Source organism: Mustela nivalis, assembly GCF_964662115.1.
Source record: "Mustela nivalis genome assembly, chromosome: 2".
In the NCBI taxonomy this organism is placed as follows: Eukaryota; Metazoa; Chordata; class Mammalia; order Carnivora; family Mustelidae; genus Mustela; species Mustela nivalis.
The window spans coordinates 47,562,888-47,582,823 of NC_139021.1; the positions used below are offsets into that span (position 1 = coordinate 47,562,888).

General features: G+C 36.7%; 1 protein-coding gene across 1 annotated transcript in view; it reads left to right on the forward strand.

Annotated features, from left to right (window-relative positions):
* The window catches only part of CNGB3 (cyclic nucleotide gated channel subunit beta 3), a gene marked incomplete at both ends in the record, with an annotated part of 131,981 nt that overhangs the window by 106,479 nt on the left and 5,566 nt on the right, over window positions 1–19,936 (forward strand). Inside the window, one exon of the mRNA XM_082719964.1 lies at window positions 18,993–19,076. Coding sequence (XP_082576090.1) covers window positions 18,993–19,076 — 84 coding nt within the window. The remainder of the gene's footprint in view (window positions 1–18,992; window positions 19,077–19,936) is intronic.

Consider the following 19,936-nt stretch of genomic DNA (forward strand, 5'->3'; position numbering starts at 1 on the left):
CTCTGCTGAGCAGGGAGCCCAATGCAGGGCTCCATCCCCGGACCCTGGGATCAACACCTGAGCTGAAGGCAACCACTCAACTGACTGAGCCACCCAGGCACCCCTAAACCAGATTTTGATGAAGATATGAACCACGTGATTTTCAAATAGGCAGATGACACAAAGTAAAAAGGAACAGTTTAAAATGTGTTAGATTACAAAACTTAAAAATAATTGAATATTTTAAACAATAAGCAAAGTCGAGATTAATTTCAACAACATAAAAGTTCCAAATTTATGCCTAAAATTGAAATATTACAAATATAAAAAGAGCCACAGTCAGTTTTATAACAAATTTTTTACACTTGGATATTTTTGCTCACCTCAAACTCTGTATGAATCAACAGAGTTATGTCTACAATGTCCCAAATTTTTAACATAAATTTGGTTTTCTTGCTTATTTCAGCAACATATCACATTGCAAATAACCAGTTGTAAGAATTTTTGCAAGGTAGATAAACCAAGGGAATAAGAGGTAGGAGCTGAATAGTGGACCAAGAAAATAGTAAAAGAATGATTTTTTTAAGATTTTATTATTTTTTAAGATTTTATTTATTTATTTTTAAGAGATTGTGAGTGAGAAGGAGCAGGAACGGGGAAGGGGCTGAGCAGAGGGAAAATCAGGCTCCGCACTGAGCAAAGAGCCCAATGCAAGACTCCAAGGCTCAGGCTCCCTGCCAGGACACGGGGATCATGATTGACCCAAAGGCAGATGTTTAGCTTAACTGACTGAACCAGCCAGGCACCCTTGTAAAAGGAGGATCTTATAAATAACATTGTTTTATGATAATACAAACCAAATCAATGATTGCTTCTAGTGAGGTGTGAAAGCCACAAAGCTAAATTATTTTCGCAGTATTTTAAAAATGTTATAACACTCTCTATACTTTGATGACTAACTTAACTAAGAATTGGTAACAACAACTGGCTCTCTTAAAAAAAAAGAAAACCGTTAAGTTATATACCAATGACTTCTATGGGATTATCTCTAATTTGGGAAGTTATCAGTTTCTAATATCAGAGTATTTTCCTTTGTTTTTACATATATTTCTTTAAATCCATAAAATCAGCAACATCTGATTGAGAAAAAAGGTTAAATCTTCACATCTTGATGTTAGTCATAAACAGATTTATTCTTTTCTGACATTTCCATTAAAAATACATTTTCTTCCAGAAAAAACCCATTTCCATTTATATTTCTATTTTTTTTCATTAACATATAATGTATCATTTGTCCTGGTGTAAAGGTCTGTGAATCATCAGGCTTACGCATTTCACAGGCTCACCATAGCACATAACCTCCCCAATGTCCATAACCCAGCCAACCCATCCCTATGGATATTCATCTGTTGATGGACATCTAGTTTCTTTCCATAGTTTGGCTACTGTAGACATTACCGCTATAAAGATTTGGGTGCACGTGCTCCTTTGGATCACTACATTTGTATATTTGGGGTAAATACCCAGTAGTGCCATTGCTGGGTCATAGGGTAGCTCTATTTTCAACTTTTTGAGGAAACTCCATACTGTTTTCCAGAGTGGCTGCACCAGCTTGCATTCCCACTAGCAGTGTAGGAGAGTTCCCCTATGTCTGCATCCTTACCAACATCTGTCATTTCCTAACTTGTTAATTTTAGCCATTCTGACTGGTGTGAGGTGGTATCTCATCATGGTTTTGATTTGTATTTCTCTGATGCCGAGTAATGTTGAGCACTTTTTCATGTGTCTGTGAGCCATTGGATGTCTGTTCGTGTCCTCTGCCCATTTCTTTTTTTTTTTAATTTTTTATTTTTTATAAACATATATTTTTATCCCCAGGGGTACAGGTCTGTGAATCACCAGGTTTACACACTTCACAGCACTCACCAAAGCACATACCCTCCCCAATGTCCATAATCCCACCCCCTTCTCCCAAACCCCCTCCCCAGCAACCCTCAGCCTCTGCCCATTTCTTGATTGGATTATATGTTCTTTGGATGTTGAGTTTAATAAGTTCTTTATAGGTTTTGAATACTAGCTCTTTATCTGATATGTCATTTGCGAATATCTTTTCCCATTCTGTCAGTTGTCTTTGGTTTTGTTGACTGTATCCTTTGATGTGCAAAAGCTTTTGATCTTGATTAAGTCTCAGGAGTTCATTTTTGTTCTTGCTTCCCTTGCCTTTGGTGATGTTTCTAGGAAGAAGTTGCTGTGGCTGAGGTCGAAGAGGTTGCTACCTGTGTTCTCCTCAAGGATTTTGGTTTTTATTTCTTCTCACATTGAGGTCTTTCATCTATTTTGAGTCTATTTTTGCCTGTGGTCTAAGGAAATGGCCCAGTTTCATTCTTTTGCATGTGGCTGTCCAATTTTCCCAACACCACTTGTTGAAAAGACTGTCTTTACCATTGGACAGTCTTTCCTGCTTTGTTAAAGACTAGTTGACCATAGAGTTGAAGGTCCATTTCTGGGGTCTCTATTCTGTTCCATTGATCTGTGTGTCTGTTTTTGTGCCAGAACCATACCGTCTTGATGATGACAGCTTTGTAATACAGCTTGAAATCAGGAATTGTGATGCCACCAACTTTGGCTTTTATTTTCAACATTCCTCTGGCTATTCAGGGCCTTTTCTGGTTGCGTATAAGTTTTAGGATTATTTGTTCCATTTTTTTGAAAAAATTTGATGGTATTTTGATAGGGTTTGTATTAAATGTATAGATTGCTTTAGGTACCATAGACATTTTCAGAATATTTGTTCTTCCAATCCATGAGCATGGAACGTTTTTCTATTCCTTTGTGTCTTCCTCAATTTCTTTCATGAGTACTTTATAGTTTCCTGAGTACAGATTCTTTGCCTCTGTGGTTAAGTTTATTCCTAGGTATCTTATGGTTGGGGATGTAATTTTAAATAGGATCGACTCCTTCATTTCTCTTTCTTCTGTCTTGTTGTTGCTGTATAGAAATGCAACTGATTCTGTGCATTGATTCTATATCCTGACACTTTACTGAATTCCTATACAAGTTCTAGCAGATTTGGAATGGAGTCTTTTGGGTTTTGAGTCTTTTTGGGTTTTCCACATAAAATATCTTCTCATCTACAAAGAGTGAGAGTCTGACTTCTTCTTTGCTGATTCCAGTGCCTTTTATTTCTTTTTGTTGTCTGATTGCTGAGGCTAGGACTCCTAGTAATGTTGAATAACAGTGGAGATACTGTCCAGTATCTCCCTGCCGTGTTCCTGACCTTAGGAGAAAAGCTATCATTTTTTTCCCATTGGAATGATATTTGCTGTGGGTTTTTCATAGATGGCTTTGATGATATTGAGGTATGTACCCTCAAGGCCCACACTGTGAAGAGTTTTGATCAAGAAAGGATGCTGTACTTTGTCAAATGCTTTTTCAGCATCTATTGAGAATATCAGATGGTTCTTGTTCTTTCTTTTGTTAATGTATTGTATCACATTGATTGATTTGTGGATGTTGAACCAAACTTGCAGCCCTGGAATAAATCCCACTTGGTCGTGGTGAATAATCTTTTAATGTACTGTTGGATCCTTATTGGCCAGTATTTTGGTGAGAATTTTCGCATCTTTGTTCATCAAGGATATTGGTCTGCAATTCTCTTTTTTGATGGGGTCTTTGTCTGGTTTTGGAATCAAGGTAATGCTGGCCTCATAAAATGAGTATGGAAGTTTTTCTTCCATTTCTATTTTTTGGAGCAGTTCCAGGAGAATACGTGTTAATTCTTCTTTAAATGTTTGGTAGAATTCCCCTGGGAAGCCGTCTCGCCCCAGGCTCTTGTTTGTTGGGAGATTTTTTTTTTTTTTTAAAGATTCATTTATTTGACAGAGAGAAATCACAAGTAGACAGAGAGGCAGCCAGAGAGAGAGAGAGAGGGAAGCAAGCTCCCTGCCGAGCAGAGAGCTCGATGCGTGACCCGATCCCAGGACCCTGAGATCATGACCTGAGCCGAAGGCAGCGGCTTAATCCACTGAGCCACCCAGGCGCCCCTGTTGGGAGATTTTTGATGACTGCTTCAATCTTACTGGTTATGAGTCTGTTCAGGTTTTCTATTTCTTCCTGGTTCAGTTGTGGTAGTTTATATGTCTCTAGGAATGCATCTATTTCTTCCAGATTGTCAAACTTGCTAACGTATAGTTGCTCATAATATGTTCTTATAATTGTATTTCTTTGATGTTGGTTGTAATCTCTCTTCTTTCATTCATGATTTTATTTATTTGGGTCTTTTCTCTTTTCTTTTTGATAAATCTGGCCAGGGGTTTATCAATCTCATTAATTCTTTCAAAGAACCAGCTCCTAGATTCATTGATTTGTTCTACTGATTTTTTGGATTCTATATCACTGATTTATGCTCTGATCTTTATTATTTCTTTTCTCCTTCTGGGTTTAGGCTTTCTTTGCTGTTCTTTCTCCAGCTCCTTTAGGTGTAGGGTTAGGTTGTGTACTTGAGACCTTTCTTGTTTCTTGATAAAGGCTTGTATTGCTATTTACCTTCCTCTCAGAACTGCCTTTGCTGTGACCCAAAGATTTTGAACAGTTGTGTTTTCATTTTCATTTGTTTCCATGAATTTTTTTTAAATTCTTCTTTTATTTCCTGGTTCACTCATTCATTCTTTAGTAGGATGCTCTTTAGCCTCCATGTATTTGAGTTCTTTCCATCTTTCCTCTTATGATTGAGTTCTAGTTTCAGAGCATTGTGGTCTGAAAATATGCAGAGAATGATCCCAATTTTTTGGTACAAGTTGAGACCTGATTTGTGACCCAGGATGTGATTTATTCTGGAGAATCCTCCATGTACACTAGAGAAGAATGTGTACTCTGTTGCTTTGGGATGGAATGTTCTAAATATATCTGTGATGTCCATCTGATCCAGTGTGTTATTTAAGGCCTTTATTTCCTTGTTGATCTTTTCTTAGATGATCTGTCCATTTTAGTAAGGGGGGTGTTAAAGTCCCCTACTATTACCGTAGTATTGTTGATGTGTTTCTTTGATTTTGTGATTAGCTGGTTTATATAATTGGCTGCTCCCATGTTAGGGGCATAGATATTTAAAGTATCAAGTATTAAGTATTTAAAGGGTCTGTTCAACAAGAGGATCGAACAATTTAGTGTCCTTCCTCATCTCTTATTATAGTCTTTGGCTTAAAACCAAACTTATCTGATGTAAGGATTGCCACCCCAGCTTTCTTTTGATGTCCATTAGCATGGTAAATAATTTTCTACCCCCTCACTTTAAATCTGGAGGTGTCTTTGGGTCTAAAATGAGTTTCTTGTAGACAACGTATCAATGGGTCTTGTTTTTTGTGTTGTTGTTTTTTTTTAATCCATTCTGATACCCTGTGTTTTTTTATTAGGGCATTTAGCCCATTTATATTCAGGGTAACTATTGAAAGATATGAATCTAGTGCTACCATATTGCCTGTAAGGTGGCTGTTACTGTATATCCGTTCTGTTCTGGTTTGTTAGTTTCAGGCTGTCTTTGTTTAGAGGACCACTTTCAGTATTTCCTGTAGGGCTGGTATATCCGTTCTGTTCTGGTTTGTTAGTTTCAGGCTGTCTTTGTTTAGAGGACCACTTTCAGTATTTCCTGTAGGGCTGGTATATCCGTTCTGTTCTGGTTTGTTAGTTTTAGGCTGTCTTTGTTTAGAGGACCACTTTCAGTATTTCCTGTAGGGCTGGTTTGGTGTTTGCAAATTCTTTCAGTTTTCATTTGTCCTGGAAGCTTTTTATCTCTCCTTTTATTTTCAGTGACAGCCTAGCTGGATATAGTATTCTTGACTGCATATTTATTTCATTTAGTGCTCTGAATATACCATGCCAGTCCCTTCTGGCCTTCCAGGTCTCTGTGAATAGGTCTGGTGACAGTCTAATATTTCTACCATTGTATGTTACAGACCTCTTGTCCCAAGCTATTTTCAAGATTTTCTCTTTGTCACTAAGACTTGTAAGTTATACTATTAGATGGTGGGGTGTGGACTTATTTTTATTGATTTTGAGGGGGCTTCTTTGTGCTTCCTGGATTTTGATTCTTGTCCCTTTGCCAAATTAGGGAAATTCTCTACTATAATTTGCACCAATATACCTTCTTCCCCTCTCTCTCTTTCTTCTTCTTCTGGGAGCCCAATTATTCTAATACTGTTTCATCTTATGATATCACTTATCTCTCGAATGCTCCCCCCTTGGTCCAGTACTTGTTTATCTCTCTTTTTTCTCAGTTTCTTTATTCTCTGTCATTTGGTCTTCTATATCACTAATTCTTTCTTCTGCCTCATTTATCCTAGCAGTAAGAGCCTCCATTTTTTATTGCACCTCATTAATAGCTTTTTTTATTTCAACTTGGCTAGATTTTAGTTCTTTTATTTCTCCAGAAAGGGATTCTTTAATATTATCCATGTTTTTTTTAAGCCCAGCTAGCACCTTGGTAATTGTCATTCTGAACTCTAGTTCTGACATATTACTAATGTTCATATTGATTAGGTCCCTAGCTGTAGTGTTGTCTCTTGTTCTTTTTTTGTGGTGAGTTTTTCTGCCTTGTCATTTTATCCAGATAAGAATAGATGAATGAGAGAACAAAATAAAATATACACTAACCAAATCAGAAGGCCCCTGAAACTGGGAGGAGAAGAAGAAGAAAGAAAAAAAAAAAAAAAAAAAAAATATATATATATATATATATATATATATATATATATATTAGACTGGTGAATAGATCAGATCCACACACTTGATTTTGACTGTATTTTGGTCTATTAGAAGAAACTACTTCCCAAAATTTTAAAGAAGGAAATACATATATATACAAAAACAAGGGTAAATACGATGAAGAGATGGAATATGACTGTAAAGATAAAAATCAAAAAAGATTCTTAAAAAGGAATTAATAAGATAAGAAGGTTGAAAAAGAAAATTAAAAAAGAAGAGGAAAGAATGTGATCAGGCTGGAGACTAGAACAAAGCCATGTGCTAGATTTAGGGTATCTTTTGATCTATTAGAAGAAACTGTATCCCAAAATTATAAAGGAAAAAAAACAAAACCTGTATGTATACAAAAAATAAGATTAAATACAATGAAAAGATATGACTATACCAATGAAAATTTGAATACATTTTTAAAAATGTATTGGTAAGATAAAAGAGTTAAAAAAACATTAAAATAGAAAAGAGGGGAATTATTTTTAAATTAGGATAAGAAAAAAATAAAACTAAAAAAAAATTTAACTTTATAAGACTAAAGGATCATAGGGGGAAAAAGCCATGAATTCTATGTGGTTCTTTCTCCTAGCTCTGGCATTCCACAGTTCTCATTGATCAGTGAACTTGGTTTTGGCTGGATGTTTTTGCTGATTTTCTGGGGGAGAGGTCTGTTGCAGTGATTCTCAAATGTCTTTGTCTGAGGCGGAAGTGCACTGCCCTTGCCAGGGGCCAGGCTAACTATTCTGCTTGGGTTCGCTCTCAGTAGCTTTTGTTCCCTGAACACTTTCCATAGAGCTTTGGAGGACGGGAATGTTAATGGCAGCCTCCAAATCTCCAGGCCCCATAGGAGCCAAGAGCTCAGGGCCCAACTCTTCACTGTACACTCAGAGATAAGCAGTCAATCCCTCCCATATCCCTGGTCTCCGGCTGCACTCTGAGCTCACCCGGCCTGTGACCTAGTGTTTCTATATTTGGTGCACGGCCCTGTTTGGAGTCTCCAAAGTCAGCAGATTCCTGCCACACACTCCCGTGCTGCTCCTCCCAGAGAAGATAGGAGGGGGTCTCCCTAGCTCTGCCACTTGTGGGGTCTCTGCTCAAAGAGCAGTGGTTCAACTGTGCCTTGGATCACCGTTGAAGGTAATCCCAAGATGAGAGCCCAGTTCTTGGCTCCATCTCGGCAGCCAGCTTCTCCCCTCCAATACGTGGGAGCTCTGCCACACTCAGGCCTCCCTGGTCTTTTTGTGACCCTGTGGGTCTTGAGACAACCCCAGGGTCACACCCCATTTAGCCTCTGGAGTGACATCCCTCAGTGGAGCAGACTTCTAAAAGTTCCGATTTTGTGCTCTGCTGCTCTCTCTCACTTGCCCAGGAGCTGTCCCCTTCCCTTGTGGTCTATCTTCCCATTGTTTCAGATTCACTTCTCTGCATGTCCTACCTACCAGAAAGTGGTCGATTTTCTGTTCCTAGAATTGCTGTTCCTCTTCTCTTCTATCTCCTGTTGAGTTTGTAGGTGTTCAGAATGGTTTGATAACTATCTAGATGAATTTCTGGGACCTGATGATATTTCAGTCTCTTACTCCTCTGCCATCTTGCTCCTCCTTTCACCCACTCTATATTTCTATTAATTTTTTTTAAAGTTATCTTTTTTTAAAGCTAAGTGAAGTAGAAAATAAGTAGGTGTGGAATCTTTCTAATTTTATTTTTGCAAAGGCAGTCTTAGTAGATTATACAAATTTGTTATTTTTTTTAAGGAGAAAATAGGCTGAATAGTGATCCTACACTCCTACCTCATAAATTATACCAAATTAACTATTGTGTTGCTTCTGAATCAGTTACAGACATTCACAGAGTGTCACCTATGCACTCAGACTGAATGCACAATGGAGAGAACATTTGAAGTATATATGCCCAGAGGATGCTTAGGAGTCTACAGAGTGAGAAGGTAGAGGCTCCTGGCCAGGAGCCTTCATATGACTTATTATTACAAGTGTGGGAAATTATAACCTGTTCATAGGATGAGAAGTTCTTTATGACCAGAGCATAGGGTGATAACCACAGACAAATCTAGAAAGATCAGTTGAAGCCAGGCCCTGTAGTGTGGGCCCAATTCTATAAGCAAAGGAAGCTGGAAAGGAGGAAATTCACAGTGTAGATTTCAGTTTTACAAAGACAAGAAATGGAACTACAATGAATAGATCAAAACATCCAAGGGTGGGGCGCCTGGGTGGCTCAGTGGGTTAAGCCGCTGCCTTTGGCTCAGGTCATGATCTCAGGGTCCTGGGATCGAGTCCCGCATCAGGCTCTCTGCTCAGCAGGGAGCCTGCTTCCTCCTCTCTCTCTCTCTCTCTCTCTCTGCCTGCCTCTCTGCCTACTTGTGATCTCTCTCTGTCAAATAAATAAATAAAATCTTTAAAAAAACAAACAAAAAAACATCCAAGGGTAACTTTCAACTGTCAAAAACATCCATATCTTGAATTCTTCCTGAAAATGAATCTTCCATATCTTTAAAAGGCAGGCAGACAGGAAGAGAGAGAGGAAGAGACAGAGGACAAAAAACAAAAACAAAAACAGAAATCTGGTGCCATGATTGGAGGCTGACAAGCATGTTTTGTGCCTTCCCAATGTTCAAAATTAAGGGAAATAAAAGGTACTTGAAAATCATTTAACTTACAAAGATTTATTTTAAGATGTCCTAAGGAATATTGTAGGTTTGCAGCTTAGGTCTTCAGTCAAAAATTTCACAAGGACTTTTCTCCATTTTATAAATTTTAGAATGGATACAGACGTAGTAGAATTTATTTGCAGTGCAGGACCAGAGAATGATTCTATGTTAAATAACCTTGCTTCGTTTTTTCAAAAATTTAATTTTGTATTATATTTAAATTTTGTTTAAACTGCAACGCTCTCTCTCTAAAAATAAATAAACACATCTTAAAAAAGAAAAAATAAAAGGATGGGGAATGCCTGGGTGACTCAGCTAGTTGAGCAACTGAGCGTCCAACTCTTGGTTTCTGCTGAGGTCATGATCTCATGGGTCATGGGATCAAGTCCTCAGTTGAGCTCCATGCTCAGCAGGGAAGCTGCTTGAGATTCTCCCCCCACCTCCCTCTGCCCCCGCACAGACACACACACACACACACACACTCTCTCTCTCTCTCTCTCTCAAAAATAAATGAATAAATCTTTATTAAAAATTTAAAAAATAGGGGCACCTGGGTGGTTCAGTCGGTTAGGCCACTGCCTTCAGCTCAGGTCATGATCCTAGAATCCCTGGATCGAATCCCACATTGGGCTCCCTGCCCAGCAGGGAGTCTGCTTCTCCCGCTGACCTCTCTCCTCTCATGCTCTCTCTCTCTCTAATAAATAAATAAGAAAAATATTTTTAAATAAAATAAAACTGCAAAAATCACACTGTGCTTATATTCCTTTCCTTTTAGCCTTGTGAAGTTTGTTTATATATTAGTGGAGCAGTGACTATTGTAATGCTTTAGCAAATGTAATACAATGCTGGAATGTCATAAACTATAATATGAACAATGTCCCATGAAAGTTGTCCACACTATACTTGATCCTTCAATCCTAATACTATCACTATAAACCTTGTTATAGCCAATTCTTTTTTTTTTTTAAGATTTTATTTATTTATTTGACAGACAGAGATCACAAGTAGGCAGAGAGAGGAAGGAGGAAGCAGGTTCCCCATCGAGCAGAGACCCTGATACGGGGCTTGATCGCAGGACCTGGAATCATGACCTGAGCCGAAGGTAGAGGCTTTAACCCACTGAGCCACCCAGGCACCCCATTATACCCAATTCTTACATGACTTCTATGTTAGTCAGGATATTCCGGAGAAATAGAACCAACCAATAAGATAGGCACATATATAGAGAGAAAGAAATATTTGTTTTAAGAAATTGGCTAATATAATTATCAGAGCTGGTAAGTTCAAAACCTGCAGGGCAAGCCTGCAGGCTGGCAACCCTAAGAAGAGTTAATGTTGCAGCTCAAATCCAAAGGCAGTGTGCAAACAATTCTTTCTTCCTCAGAGAACTTCTGGGTTTTTTTTCCTCTTCAGGCCTTCAACTCTTTTAATAAGGCCCACCCACATAATGGAGTGTTTCCACACTTTACTCAAAGTATAATAACTTAAATATTAACCTCATCTAAAAAATACTTTCACAGTAACATTTAGACTTATGTTTGGCTAAATATCTAAGAAGGCTGTAGCCTAGCCAAGTTGACACAAAATTAACCATCACAGCCCCCAAGCACTGTCAGAGCTGTAGGGAATATAATTAAGTCAAAATTAACAAACCAAGCGATTGCTAATGCCAAATTTGAAAATCAATACATGCATCTTCTCAAAAATAATAATAGCTGTTGTTTATTATTATTCTCACTATGTACTACACTGTATTATCTGCTTCAATACATTCTCTCAATTAATTCTCACACCAAACCTCTAAGAAAAGTTTTATTAGTATCCCCATTTTACACAAAGTGAGAACTACTTACCTGACTGAGGCCATAGATCTCAAAGCAGTGGGACAGGGTTTGAGCACAGGCTTTTCTTACACCACAGTCTATGAACTTAACCACTCTACAATGCTATTTTTCAGTTCCCCACCAGTCCTATCTGGATAAATGATAAGATGTTGAGGAACCAGAAAAGTTTTCCTAGGGTCAAAAAAACAATGCTAGCTCAAGGCCATTCTTTAACAATTTTCATAGAATTAGTACTAGCACATCAGTTTCACTCCCAGAAACCTAAATTCACACACACTTTGCTACTTTCTTACTAAGAAAAGACCCTCAATCTCATGTGTTGTTGTTTTTTTTCTCTGTCAAAGAATCATAGGATTTTACTAAAACTTTGCTTCAATAAATTGTGGTTAATTAGTAAGATTTGCTGCTTCTACATGGGGTTATCAGAGCTTCCAAAGAGCTTCAAGATAAATAGTTATATTATAACATTTTTAAAAATTTTTTCCACAAAAAATGGCTCTCTTCCTTGCAAACTGCATGTTGTTACAGCCCAAGCACAAGTATTAAGCTAATAAGGAACAATTCATTTCTATAAAGCTGGGAAGCTTTCTCTACTTTCTGATGATCTATTATTTTGATTTCTATTTTTAAATATCGTTTATCAAATCAAATGCTAGGGAAATCGCATTTTGCCTCTACACCTAAATTGCCAGAAATGGGAGAGAATTTAATAAAAGTTCTATTTCGCCACCTAGTGGCCAGAATCTTAAATCTCATCCTTTAGAAACAAAAAAAAAAGCTTAACAGTAGGAAATCAGGGATCTAAAGATACCAAAATAAGAATATAGGCACCACCAGACTGCCAAGGAAAGCACAATGTTTCTCACTATTTGCTGCTCTAGTAAAAATTCAGAACAGATCCAAAACAGGACACCTCACTGGGACCTGTGACTCATTGTGATTATGTGGCAAATGAAGCCTGGAAAGGTTTTGACTTCAGTGGTAGGAAAGAGGCAGGGTGGGGGTGACAAACTATGTGAGTGACAGACTGAGTCAGGAATGGAATGGAAATGACGTAATTATTTCTACTAGTCACACACAATCCCCCAGTAGTAACACCCTAATCAGATGTGCCATCACATATTTTCTCTGAAGAGCATTACAGTAAGACTTAACTACATTTCATTTTTATTAACTTTATTTTTACCCTGGTGGTATCAGTAATAAGACACTGTTGCTAGAGATTTTAAAGTATTTTGAACAATGAGTTTATGATCCAGATGAACTCCATTCAATGACACGCCCTGAACAGTTACTCTGTCTAAAGCACAAGGCACTCCAGATACAACACCCACAGAGTCTCTGCTCTCCAGTGCCTCCCAATAAGGCAGAGAAATTCCAAATAATAATATTTAGTTTGGTTGTGTGATGATTATGTGACTCAAAAAGTGTTTGTATCAATACCTGCCACATAATAAATTCTGTATTTATTATTATCATATTACTAACTAGAAGATGAAACTGGTTCAATCACATGGGAGTTTCTACACTGGTAAAATCAGGTCCTTCATGTGGCTCCGCTCAAACCTATTTTCAAGATGGATTAGATTCATCCACAAGGTTGTGACTTCCCACTTCGACTGTGTGATACTGAAGCTCACAGAAAAATAGAATTATTGTCAGTTCTCAAGGAAATCTTGATGGGAAAGACTTTTACTAGTGTTTGCAAATATTGAGCCTAGACTTGGGCCCAACATCACTTAGAACTCAATAAGTTATGGCATAGTAATGTGCAAATTATTTATCACATTTGACTTTGCTGTTCCCAATAGCTACCGTGACTGGAAAGTCAGTGGCATGGGCAACTGGATTCAGAATTCTCTGTTCTACACATATTACCCATCACTTCCTTAATAGGAATGGAGTTTAAGATGGGATAAGACACTTCCTTTTATAATAAGTAAGGGTAAGTTGGGAAAATCCCTGAAGACTATCGTTTATACTTGAGGGACACCCGAAGTCACAGTGAATTATAAGTTACCGGGACTATCTTAAGTTCTGTTTCAAAAAATTTAAGCAGAAATAAACATAGAACTGGAGAAATCCTACAGGACTGAGAAGGTAGTCATTCCAAAAATAAATTTTACCTGTTTTTCAGTTGTAGTCAGAGCTTAGCCTTATTAAAAGAACTTTCTAAGTACAGGAAGCACCATCTAATTTATATGCTATGTTTTGAATTAAGTAAAAATAGAGGGGTACATGGATGGCTCAGTTGGCTGAGCTTCTGACTCTTGGTTTTGGCTCAGGTCATGATCTCATGGGCTGTGGAATGGAGGCCCCGCCAGCCCCCACATTAGAGGTCTGCACTCAGGAAGGAGTCTGCTTGGGATTCTCTCTCTCTGCCACTCCCCCAGCTCTCATGCACTCTCTTTCTCTCTAAAATGAATAAATAAATCTCTAAAAATAAAATTTCTCTATTTCTTTTCAAATCACCAGAATCTTTATTCAAATCTGTAATATACATTTATATAGCACTGAATTTCCCATTGTTGAAAACGGAATAATATCTAACAACTTCATTTTATACATCACCACATATTTACCTAGTGCCTAGCATGCCCCAAACACTGGTGAGACATTGAGGGTACAGAAGTGAATAATACATAGATCTTACCCTCAATTGCTCCAAATGTAGATTTAGAAGACAACAACAACACATACACTTTGGTGATTTCCTTTCTCTGACATCTATTGCATGTGTGACTTTAGGGAAGTAGTCAATTGACCTCCTGAGCTTCCATTCCCTCATCTAAAAACCAGGAGTGATAATATATTAATTAATGCCAGGCATCACAGGAAGGTTGAAAGAATAAAACAGGTAAAGATAAGAAAATAGCAAAATTGGGACGCCTGGGTGGCTCAGTTGGTTAAGCAGCTGCCTTCGGCTCGGGTCATGATCCCAGCGTCCTGGGATCGAGTCTCACATCGGGCTCCTTGCTCTGCAGGGAGCCTGCTTCTCCCTCTGCCTCTGCCTGCCATTCTGTCTGCCTGTGCTCGCTCTCCACCTCCCCTCTGATAAATAAATAAAATCTTTAAAAAAAAAAAAAAGAAAATAGCAAAATTAATACAAATATTATTAATATAATGTTAATGTTGATACTGGCGCAGGTACTCTCACTTTATTTTTAAAAAGGACATTTATGAAACAGTGACTGAGCTCTGACCTAGTATAAATCAGAAAATTTCCTAATGGCCTCTATAAAAGAAATGGAGCTGCATTACAAAGTAAAAACACTAGCCCTGGGATGTAATTCTTTTTAATCACACAATAGTGGAATAAAGGGTATCTCAAGAAAATAATCATTTCTGAGGGGTAGGGGGTGGAGATAATTGTTGTCAGACACAAACTATAACAACTTTATAAGGCAAACAGCATTCACTAAGCCTAAGTACGGATGAGAAGGACCTAGTTCTCCATCACAGCTGCCCCAAGGCCAATGGTACCTGTCCATAAAACAATTAGGGGACAGAATCACTTAATTGGTAAAACTTAAACTGTAAGTTTTTATTACATACAGCTGCTATGTGCCATTTACATAAATTGATACACACTCTATGCAAATGTGTTAATAAAAATTCATATTTATAACAGTTCAGATGTTTTTCTCTGAGGAAATTCAAGCTATAAGCTAAAAGTTATTCATGTAGGCACTTGCACATTTCTACTGAGGAAAGCAATCATTGTTTGCTTATCTATTTTAGGGCTCCTCTCCTAGTTTGGTCTAACACTTCCATGGATTGGGTTTCCTTTATTAGTGCTTTCTGCCAGTGAGCTAACGTGAAGGTAGAAGAGAAAAGATGAAATGTGTTCTTCCTCAAATGGCATCTGTTCCTACAAACGATCTTGAGATATGTGTTTTACTTCATTTTCATTAAAATTAATAAAAGTCAAGCTGACATCTCATCAGTTCTTCTCTCCAGTTCTAGTCTCCCACCTTCCCCAGAAGGGACCACTAAGATGACTTCAAGGGTATCCTTCCAGTCCTCAGTTTTATAATTTTACTTTATATACAAACATCAATGAATATTTTGTGTAGTGTTTTCACAGCTAGAGTCATATTGATTGTATGCTACATCTTGCTTTTGTGTGCAGCTCAATTTTTTGTCGAGTTCAATCATATCTATATACAAAGAAAGGTCTGATTTATTTATTTTAACCACTCTATGGTATTCCAACCTATAATTATTCAACATTTTTATCTGTCCACAGATTGACATTATGTTGTTTCCAATTTTTTCAGTACTAAAAACAGTACTGCCACACACATCTCTGTGTATTTATAGAACAAGAATTATGCTCATAGGAAAACATTTAAAATCATTAATAACTCCTATGAGTACAATTTAATACAGTTGGGAATTTTCATCAAAGTTCATTGCGATAGGAATTGTTCAAAGAATGAAAAGTTTATTTCAGCCTACAAATTATAACTAGGATTGTGAAAATTAATGCCAAAAAAATCAAATTGCACAAATGTAAGTAGGTTTTTTCAGTCTTCTGTTTCTGATTATTTACAGTGTTATTCTTCTCCATGGATATGAGTGATTGAGAGTTAGTTTCAATGCAGTGATATTTCAAATGTGTTTATGCTTAAGAACTTCCAAGTATATTTCTAATGAATTTTCTCTAAAACATCAAGAACATGAACTTGCTTTAGTGAGGGAGATCCTACGATAAATCCAAAGTTTGTTTGTGTTTTTTCTAAGAGTTCTGAGTGATCAGAACACCCATTTCCAAAACGAAATTACTCCAAACCAGTTACAGCTTTAAGAGAAATCAGGCACTGGAATATTAGCCATCAGAAAGAGGGGGGGATAAAAATATATGTTTATAAAAAATAAAAATTTATTATGATGAAAAAAAATAAAAATAAAAAAAATAAAATAAAATAAAAAATAAAAAATAAAAAAAAAAGAAAGAGGGAGCATTTACCATTTACATCAACGTGGATGGAACTGGAGGTTATTATGCTGAGCAAAATTTGTCAGTCAGAGAAAGACAATTATCATATGATTTTACTCATATATGAAATATTAGAAACAAGGCAGAGGACCATAGGGGAAGGGAGGGAAAACTGAATGGGAAGTCATCAGAGAAGGTGAAAAACCAGGAGAGACTCTTAACTACAGGAAAAAAAACTGAGGGTTGCTGGAGAGGAGGTGGGTGGGGGGATGGGGTAATTCGGTGACAGGCATTAAGGAGGGCACGTGATGTGATAAGCAATGGGTGTTTTACACAACTCATAAATTACTGAACACTACATTCTGAAACTAATAATGTACTATAAGTTGGCTAATTGAATTTAAATTTAAAAAAAGAAAAGAAAAGAAATCAGGTACATGATGGGGTGCCTGGGTGGCTCAGTCAGTTAAGCATGCCACTCCTGATTTTGGCTAGGATCATGATCTCAAGGTCATGAGACTAAGCCCCAAATCCAGCTCTGCCCTCAGCCCAGGTGTCTTCTTGTTCATTCCCACTCTCTCTCTATCTCTCTCTCCCTCGTCTCTAAAATAAATAAATAAGATCAAAAAGAAAGAAAAGAAAAGAAAAGAAAAAGAAATCAGGCACATGAGCTATATAGTTATAGAACTTTTACTAAAAACTAACCACAATTTTTAGAAAGAAATTAATGTTTGTCACTTTCTTTAGCAAATATGATAATCTATGAGACACAGTAAGAATAAAACAGATATAAATAAAAATTATATACCTTGCACAAAACAAATACATAACAAGGAAAGAAAAGATAAATTTTCCTTCACCTAAAAGGATCTTTCTGTGTTTTTGCAAATACAAATCATACCATCCTCAACAAACTCAAATTGTATTATCCACATGAGCAAATTCTTGATGCTTTCTCCTCTCTCCTATACCCACTCCCAGGAAGTAGTAACTGCCCCACCTCTCAAAAGTTTTATGGATATTTAACTGGAATGTCTTATGACATGATTCACTTCTACCATCAATTACAGCTTTTCTGTTTACTTAAAATATCATCCCAACTACCTTACTTTCTTTCATCTTTCGTAGCTCCAAGGGCATGTACAAAGGCTTGCTTATAACAGGCTTTCATCAATATTGGTTGGGCTGTATTAAGAAGGTATTCCTGTCACCCTTGGCCTTTTTTTTTTCTTATCCTGGATAACCAAAAGCTATATTTTCTCACATAAATTTTTTAAAATTCTGACTTTAAGTTCATTTGAGTGCTCCTTACCAATGGCTATATAAAGATACTTCAATCATAAATTATTAACGTTCCTTATCAGTCAAACAACCCTGAAGTCTAAATTTCAGATGGATCTAGGTCAAGTGTTTGCTACTGAAATCATTACGGAAAACCGGTGATTGCCGAAAGAATGATTATCCAATCCACAAATTGGGAGCGCACCCCTTACGTCTCCTCCTCCTTCCTCTGCTCCTGACTATGATTACTTCTCCACAAAATAATAATTCCCCTAAGGAATTGGAAGGACCAACCACAAATGGAAAGCAGCTACATGCTAGCAGTTCTGAGAGAAAAAAATTAAAATATTTGGTGAAAGCAAAAGATTCCAAACCACTACATAAAGTAACATTTTTGAAGCATCTATCAATTTTTCTTTAGCCTATCATAGAGACAAATTATAACTCTTTGTGTACAACACAAATATACATGCATATTCTAACAAATCAAATGTGTCTCTTACACTAATAAAGTGGATATGAACATCATTCACTCAATAGATATTGCTGTTATATCCATTATGTACAGTTACTCTGCCTTTAAGAAGATAAATAAGTTGGTAAAGAAAGACAAACAAGTTTGGAAAGTTAAATAATAATATCAAACAACTGTATGAAAGATGTTATGATAAAGAAAAATGTTCAGATTTTTATTTTGCTCTAGGTCAGTCTTACTACTAATAATTATTATCACTATTGTGTTATCATAAGTATTAATAGCGATCACTAATTAAACATTATATTTAGTTTTACATGACTAAAATTTTTACCATTATGAAATGTATTCTTTTAACTCCCACTTAACAGATTAGAAAATGTTCTGTAGTGGAGACAGGATTAAAACCCAAATCTGGGGGCGCCTGGGTGGCTCAGTGGGTTAAAGCCTCTGCCTTCAGCTCAGGTCATGATCCCGGGGTCCTGGAATCGAGCCCCGCATCAGGCTGTCCGCTCCGCGGATAGCCTGCTTCCTCCTCTCTCTCTTTCTACCTGCCTCTCTGCCTACTTGTGATCTCTGTCTGTCAAATAAATAAATAAAATCTTAAAAAAAATAATAAAATAAAACCCAAATCTGGAGCACCTGGGTGGCTTGGTTGGTTGAGCGACTGCCTTTAGCTCAGGTCATGATCCCAGAGTCCTGGAATCAAGTCCCACATCAGGCTCCCAGCTCCACGGGGAGTCTGCTTCTCCCTCAGACCTTCTCCCCCTTCATGCTCTCTCTCACTGTCTCTCTCTCTCTAATAAATAAATAAATAAGATCTTTTAAAAAAAAAAATCTGACCAGGATCCAAAGTCTTGCATTCACACTATAGGTTTTTTTGGGTTTCTTCCTAAATTTTGGGTCAAAACAAGTCCATATCCATTGGCAATTAATATTTTAGTATTAACACAGACAACTTTTATTACTACTTATTTTCGTGTCATTTTAAAATTATTTGGAATGTTGTCTTTGTAGCTGCATAAAAATTATTTTTCTCTTTGTTATTTTTTTTTTCTTTAGGGCTGTGATACACAGATGATTTATGACATGTTGCTAAGATTGAAATCCATTGTTTATTTACCTGGTGACTTTGTCTGCAAAAAGGTGAGTACATGCTATCTTTTGGATGCACAACTAGTAAATAAATACACTTAAGTTCAGATATAGGTCAAGAGCATAGTTTAAACAGAATTTCCAGGGTGAATTCCATAGTATAGAAATAATTGACATAGAGTTTTATAAAAGAATAATCTACTCTAAGTTCAAACTGGAACAAGACAATATGGATTTCATTACCTATAGGATATAAGTGTGGGAAGTCTGAAAAGTTGCTTTGTATAAATGTAAATCATCAATTATCACACCCCATTAATGCCAAATATTTAAAGTGGAGAAAAAAGTTACAGAAGTGAAAGGTGGTTCTGCCCTTTTTATATCTTCAGCAAGCTATCAGTTACCTCGATTTAGCTCACCCAATTAGTGGATAATTAATGCCACATTCTTTCCAATTTTACTGTAATTTTTATGATTACAAAAGTAATACATGCTCATTATTTTTAAAATGGAAAACACATAAAAAGCATAAAGACAAAAATTCCACCACCCAGAAATAATCACTACTCATATATTGCAATCTATCTTTTATACTGATTGATGGATAGCTTGTTTTATAAAACTGACATACTGTATTTTTTATCATATAACTATATCATAATTACATTTTATTTACTATTCAATTATCTTCTACCACCTTATTTTTAAAGCTGTATAATATTATAATCTATAAATCAATTTTCAAATGTTTGCTATTATAAAAGAACTCTACAATGAACATTTTTGCACATCTCTGATGTCTAACTTAAGGGAGGAGAGAAGGAATGCTGACTTTGGGTTTTATATCTTGGGAAGCTAAATCAGTAGTGAAGTCAATAATCAGAATAAAAAGGGATGCCTGGTTGGCTCAG